The sequence below is a fragment of the Besnoitia besnoiti genome, chromosome X, assembly GCF_002563875.1.
Source record: "Besnoitia besnoiti strain Bb-Ger1 chromosome X, whole genome shotgun sequence".
Classification (NCBI taxonomy): Eukaryota; Apicomplexa; class Conoidasida; order Eucoccidiorida; family Sarcocystidae; genus Besnoitia; species Besnoitia besnoiti.
In genome coordinates this window covers 583,266-590,071 of record NC_042365.1, presented here as the reverse complement: position 1 = coordinate 590,071, position 6,806 = coordinate 583,266, and the positions used below count along the sequence as shown (strand labels likewise).

Genomic DNA, 6,806 nt, shown 5'->3' with positions numbered 1-6,806 from the left:
CTGGAGGTGGGAAACGGTTTACGAGGCGCTCCGATACTTTCAGAAGAGCCGCTCCCCCCAAAATATAGCTGAGACTTCCCACAAAGCTTATCTGTGTAAAACGGTAGGGGTTAAGGGACACGCTGACGCTTCGATGGTTTTCAGATGCTCGCCTGGACGTTTGACGTGTAATTCTCAACAGGTGAACGACACCACCTTGGCTTCGGGTGATGATGAGGCCAAGGTTGGTGATCCGCAGCTCCTCTTAGGATAACTGATTGATGACGAAATGATAGTTCATCGACGGCATTCGCGCTACTCACGCGCTCTGCAGTTGAGCGCCTTAGCAAAACACTTCACGTCGACGCTTGGAGAATCACTCAAATAATTGTGCTAGTACGAGAAGCTTGATTAAAGCACTACAATTTGAAGAGATTATGCTGCTCTCCTCCGAAAAGTGCAGACCCTCTTAGATGGTGACGGTGAATGAATGCCGGTACGCACCGAATCTCGCGCAAACGCTACTACACTTTGAAACCCGGCCCGAATCTGACTCTCGAGATGTTTGAAGGCGTGAGCATAGCAGCCTGCAAAAGCATACAGGATGAAAAAACTCGGAAGAAGTCGCGCAAGATTCTGCTGACATGAGCCTATGTACCAAGAACTACGGGAGGACATCTAGGCCGTACGCACAAAAGAGCATGCATCCCAGCAAAACCAGAAAAGGATGTATGAGCGGCTGACAGCTGCCCGATCGGGGGGGAATCACCTTTTGGATAGAGTGGTCAGTGGTCATTCGCCGTTTCGCCGTTCCTTTTGGGCGTCTGTGGCACCAGCGGAACAACGCAACTGCGAATACCGCCGAGCGTGTGGCTACACCATCGATAGTAAATACAGTCACCTTCCGACTGGGAACACCTCCTACCAGAATGCGAAGTGCCTACAATAAATGGCGTGTAAAGCACACGCCACAAAAGATAGGAAAGCGGGACATCCTTCGGTAGTCCTCCCTAGCGGTCACCGATGTTTTCGGCGCTCGCTTGTGCGCCACGCAAGGGCAATTCCCGAGTCCCAAAAGTACCGTTTCCAATCTCCTCAACTGCAGGACGGCATGCCTATGAGGAGATCGCCTCTGCCTACAGTTTGGGGGACTGTTTGCGGATAAGGTAAAAAGGCGAGAGGAACTAATCGAGCTTTCGGTCAGCAGGTAGGTCGGTTCACAGCCAGCTATAGCCTAGACATCTTTGTGGAACAGTCTTGTATCGCATTTTGAATGCTCCAACGGTTCTGTCAAAAAAATGAGCGAAACTACTATTAAGGGAGGGAGTAGTACAAAGCCCAGGCGTGCAATAAAACTCATTGCATCCAGCTGTCTTCCAGACACGATTATTACGTTGATGGTGGACTCACTTCATGCTGATAATTCTTAAGCGACACGAGAAAGGACTTCGTAGTGCTTCTATGTGCTTCGCATCTGCGTTAGATTCAACTTCAGCCAAACCACATAGTGCTCTCGTTCTATCGTCCTGAGAATTGTTGGCTCCTCACGTGAGCAACTATATATCAGCGCCACACCACCGATACGCCTGTGGGGGTACGGGTTCAAAAGGCAGACGCGAATATCGGCAACCTAAAGGAAGAAGCCACTGATACTAGACCTTGCGTTTAGGAACCATGTGACTGAAAAATCAAGAGTCCAGACATTTTTCCGTTCTTCCGAGACCATGGGTTTCCTGCGTTGTTACAATGTTAATATGATGGCTTTTCCTGAATCTGTGTCAGTGCTCTGTCACACAGCGCGTGAGAGGACCATACTTTTTCTTCGGGACCCTGCTGGAACAGCAACATGTCCCTACCGCATTCGCAGTTTGTAGCCCTGCAGTATTGCGTCAGGCTTCATCTGTATTTGTATGTCTATTTCCCGGTTCTCCGTGAGCTGTGCTGGCGGCCGACTTTACTTCTGAGGGAGAAGGGGTTAGTGACATGTGTCGTCACATATGCCTGTAGGAAGTCATTCCTCACAAGGGCGTCACCATCCTCCCGGATGCCGCGACTATGGTTACCGATTGATCGATGCTTAAAAACAGCAGGCAGTGACCCACCTGTCTTCTTTAAACCACACAATTAAGTCTGCATGTACAGACTTGTTGGATCCGAAGAGACCACGTCTCACGTATGCCCTCCGTGCCACAATCGGCTTGAACAAGAAGGGGACACTTGTTTGTGCTCCGACAATGCAGATTTACCAAACAGTATGCACAAGACGTGAATAAAACAAATGGAAGTGCTCACAGACTGTTCGGTCACACATATGACTGAGAGGACTTCCAATGGCGTTGCTGTATAAAATAAATTCACGCCACTCAGATTCGCCGAATGCTTCGCGGCACAGCAAGGTGAAATCACTGATTATTCCTTCACGATCTGCCGGAAAGCTAGCCCTGGCATCTCGTTCAACGTCTGTCATACGGTGGCCGACTCATGAATCATCGATGGAGACACTCCATGATTTCCACGACTACCAGGGAGCACCAACGCATAGTGGCCTCTTCCATGTACCAAGCGCAAAACCAAAACTATAGATATTCATGGATAGCTGGACTCAATATTATATATCCTTCCTACCACCCCCGATCGGCTAGTACAGCCACGCGGTGTTTCTGTAGTGTTGCACAAAACGAGTCGCCGGTGCTTTGCCACAGGCTCTCTCCCAGGCACACCGCTGGAACGTCAGGTCTAGTAGCAATATTTTCTCACGCATCGAATAACCTCGGGTACGTTTTGATAGCGTCGAGGGGCAGCAGCCTTTCCCTACTGTCAAAGCGAAGGAATCCAGACATGATCTCAAGAAGCTCGCTCATAAAAAGGCTCGAAAGCGGATCGAAGCAATTGTCAAGGACGATTGGGGCATTCCTTTGAGCAGCAGCTGTAATTCGGTTAGCGATGACGAGAGGCGAGGCGGCGCCCCCAACATACCCGAAAGGGGTGCCAGATCCTTTACAAAGCACCTGGTACAACAACTTTCCAACGGCCCACGCATCGCGACTCTGATCGTAAACCACCAGTGGCCGTATTTGGGGTACAGTTTTGAAGACTGACGCGTTCTGTGGGTCATAATACGCAACAGCCCCTTTCTGCACGAATGGTTCCGCTACTCCTGTTTGTCTCTGAGCATTACCCAGATTCCCCAGGTAGATTAACCGTCTCGTTTCGCTACGCCCACTGCATTCGGATGTGCTGAAAAAGAAAGATCTATCAGAGATGTCCATATGAAGAAAACCGAGGGCATGGAAGGAAGCGATCTCTAGAATCATTTGCCTAGCGATGTAATCTGCCGCTCCAGCTGACAATTGATCCAGTCTGACACGATAAAGGGGTAGATCTGCGGCGGAATAAGCAATCATAATGTTGAGCAGAGAGTTAACCGACGCCGGACCGGGCCCCTGCAATTCGAGCACCAGCGGCTCCCCAGGCCTTTGAAGCTTGCAAATATAGAGTGGAAACTGCAGCCCAAATTCGTAAAAGACAGTCCTCACATGTTTTTCGTATTCTGGGGGCAGCAACCGACTCTCGCGCTCGTATTTCTTCATGACTGCAGTTCTGAGAGCAGCGGCATCGAGTCTATCTCTGTCACCTTCCTCTCCCAGATGCAAAGCTGGTTGCCAGTACACACTCTCTGGTGCCGCAAATGTCCCAGGCTGCTCTTGGATCCGCATTAGCATGAAGCCCTTGACCAAGGCGGTGAGGCCAAGGAAGTGGACTACCTCGCTGTACATCTGAGAATCTTCACCCAGCTTGACGATTTGCATGGGCGTATGAACTTCAGGGGAGGCGGGCTGAGACAGGCCAGCAGCTGTGACAACCACCTCCTTCAGGCATGCCATATCAGAAGGTGACGGATACCCCACCCTGTACTTTTGCATCATAGAAAACCTCTCGCCAACGCCTGCCCCAGGGCCGGCTGCTTCACTATGAGACGACGAACTCGCTGCTTGTGCCAAAAGCTCGCGATAGGCCTGAGATCTGCTCCGCATAACATCCGTCTCCGCCTTCTCCTCGCCCTGTATGGATAGAAGGTGGGCCAGGAGAGTTGGTGATAATGCTCCACTGCGGCCGCGTAGCCTCGAAGGTGACGGAGGATTCGATCGTGTCGGACTCTGCAAGTCTGGAGACTCTGGAGAGTTCGACAAGCTACTCTGGGGGGCCGAGTCACCATGCGGGAACCTAAATCCACGTGCGAAGGTGAAAGCGGAGAAAAACATATATATTACCATCCAACGTAGAGACGGCGTGCAGTGCATTGGCCACCCCATCGCTAGCGCCTCTCCGAAATGAAGACACAGTCACCGCCGACGAGTCAAATCACTTGCCGAATGCCGTAGCGCAAGATTCAACTTGTGGTAACGTTAGTGAGCAGTAACCGGTGGGAGACAGACTTGATTACAAAGGCTCATAAATATAGTATTCCCTGTAAGAATGGCAGCCAGCGACGACGCAAGGCGTAGGCGATATGGCTTGCAGCCTTTAAAAAAAACGCCCAACGAAAAAAAACGCCGCCCAGTCTGTTAACGTTGAAGCCCATGTAAAAGTGCCGGAGTTTTTCTCGCAGGAGAGAGCATTGGCAACGGCGGGACGAACTGGAAGGCACGGACGTCGCATTCGCTTGCGCTCGGCAAGACACGTCGCAGCAGCACGGTGAGACGGCCGGTTAGCTAGAAAGAGACCAAGAGCACCGGCCGCCCATCGGCGGGCTGCTTTTTTTCTTCGCATTAGAAGGGACTAGCAATTTTCTCAAAGATTGTCTTCTAGATTACCTGACTCGCAACATCATGACTAGCAGCGTAGCCTCTCGAGCAGTTTCTGGTGCGTATGCCGTGGAGTGGGACCTGGCACTGCCGCGAAATTTAGGGTTTAGAAACTCCCGCATCCCATCGCAGGAAGTATGTGTGCAAGATGAGGAAGCATCTCACCGCAGTTTTTTGTTTTACATGGAAACGGCTACGAAGATATGGCACGGAGTACGAGTCCGGCAAAGTGCGAAGCAACAGTGCATATCAACTTGGTGTAGGGCAGACGGCAGATGACTAGCTAGCGGCGATCCACACACACACACGGCTGGCCCTGCGCTCCACGTTTTCACTTCTCCTCGCAGTGAAATCGCCACCGGTATGGCGTCTAACCGTTCCCTCGCTCTCGCTGAAACAAGAGAAATGCGGAGAAGGGCAGCTGGCGTTGCCGTGCCCGTCGACGCGATTTCCAGGTGGCCTGCAGTCTCGTGCTACTCTGTACACCACGGTATTCGCGCAGGAGACTGTCTCTGGGTTACAGCGGTCTTAACTGGTCTACCGGGCCTCTAAAACTAGAACCTAAATCAGAATTCAGAGGTAGCGACTTAGTTGCGGGTCGTCCAGATCCACGGTGCTGCGTTGTCAAGCTATTCGTGCATAGTCCTCGTCCCGTGGCATTGACATTGGACAAACGGTGCCTGGCTGCCTTGTGGAAGCCCAAATGACATGCCAGCGAAAGCCAGAAAACGTGCGTCCTGCGGAACTCATGCGTTTTTAGCCTCTTCCCATGCCAATGGGAGTTTGCTGAGGACACGAATCGGGAGCGCGCGGCATGCCACAAGCCGCGGCCTCCGCCGTGGCCTGGTCGCTAATGCGTAAAGGCACACGGCGTTCCGGGGGATACGTGTAGCCGACCGAGGTCCGACCAACTTGCTCGGAACGAGGCGGGGACCGCGCGGCCCCTCAGGACCAACCAAAGCTCTCTGTGTGCGTCGTAAGGCATCTCCTACGAGTCGCCATTATCATATGGTACGTTCCATGGTTCAGCAGTTACAATCCACTGCTATGAGCGGTGAGCACCTGGCGACCCGCGGAGCGCAAACGCGACGCGACGGAAGGCGGGCCGATGTAGCCGGTGCAGACAAACACAGTCTCTGGAGCTCAAAGTAGCTCTTCGCGTCTTCTCACAGGGAGACGAAAGGCGACCGAACCTGTTGCGGATCGTGCTGTTCGCTTCTCTCTGGTGTCCATGCGCTTGAGAGTTCCGCACAGCATCTGGATGCGCCGTCCAAAACCAAGGAAGTACACCATGCCGTCGCTGTGGCCGACATCATACTGAGACTTGAGGCCATCACTCCACTACGCACCAAACGGCTACCGCTGTTGAGCGAAGTTTTCTCGCTTGGCTAGTTCTCGATATCCCGGCATGCGTGTCGGCACGCCGCACGCCCAGGCGATGAAGATTCATGTCCCCTAGGCGTGGGTTGATTACTCACGATATGATTTCGGTAGCAAAATCAGCCACGTGGGGCGGAAAACGCAGCTGAACGTTACCGCAGTCTATCCAGCATATTTTCCCAGAAACTCTCGAGTTTGGAGTGAAGAGGCCCCTCTGGCCTATAGTGGGACCACGGAAAAGCATGAATAATAACTGGCGCCGACGTCTGCAGCTTGGCCTCGGCGCATCACAGCTCCCCGACCGCGTGATGCATGATGGCCTTTGGTCTTCGAGGACCTGCATCGCCGTGTGCCTCAACGGCCGACTGCAGTCTTTTCGCTGGCTTCAGCTCCGAGTTCCTCTGCGATGAAAGCGGAACTGCTGTTCTTGGATGGTCTGCAGGGAAGGAAAAGCGATCCAAAGCATCTGTTCTACGCGAAGCTTTTCGTGGCTGCGCATGCGGAGCAGCGACTGCGGTGCTCGTCTGGCAAAGTGACGCTTGTACCGCGTTCGCACACCGCTCTCCAGCGCAATGATCCGAGCTGTTTCTTCCGCTTGTAACTTGCCCTTACTGTGAATGTTTCTCGGTTTTCTGAAAGTCG

The 6,806-nt window shown here is 52.6% G+C and overlaps 1 protein-coding gene across 1 annotated transcript; it reads right to left on the bottom strand.

The window, feature by feature from the left end:
- Positions 1-2,732: 2,732 nt before the first annotated feature.
- Positions 2,733-4,013, bottom strand: BESB_016400 (rhoptry kinase family protein ROP26 (incomplete catalytic triad); the record flags this gene model as incomplete). Its single annotated transcript, XM_029360355.1, has 1 exon — positions 2,733-4,013. The coding sequence occupies one exon, from the start codon at positions 4,011-4,013 to the stop codon at positions 2,733-2,735; it is 1,281 nt and encodes a 426-aa protein (XP_029216331.1).
- Positions 4,014-6,806: the final 2,793 nt, after the last annotated feature.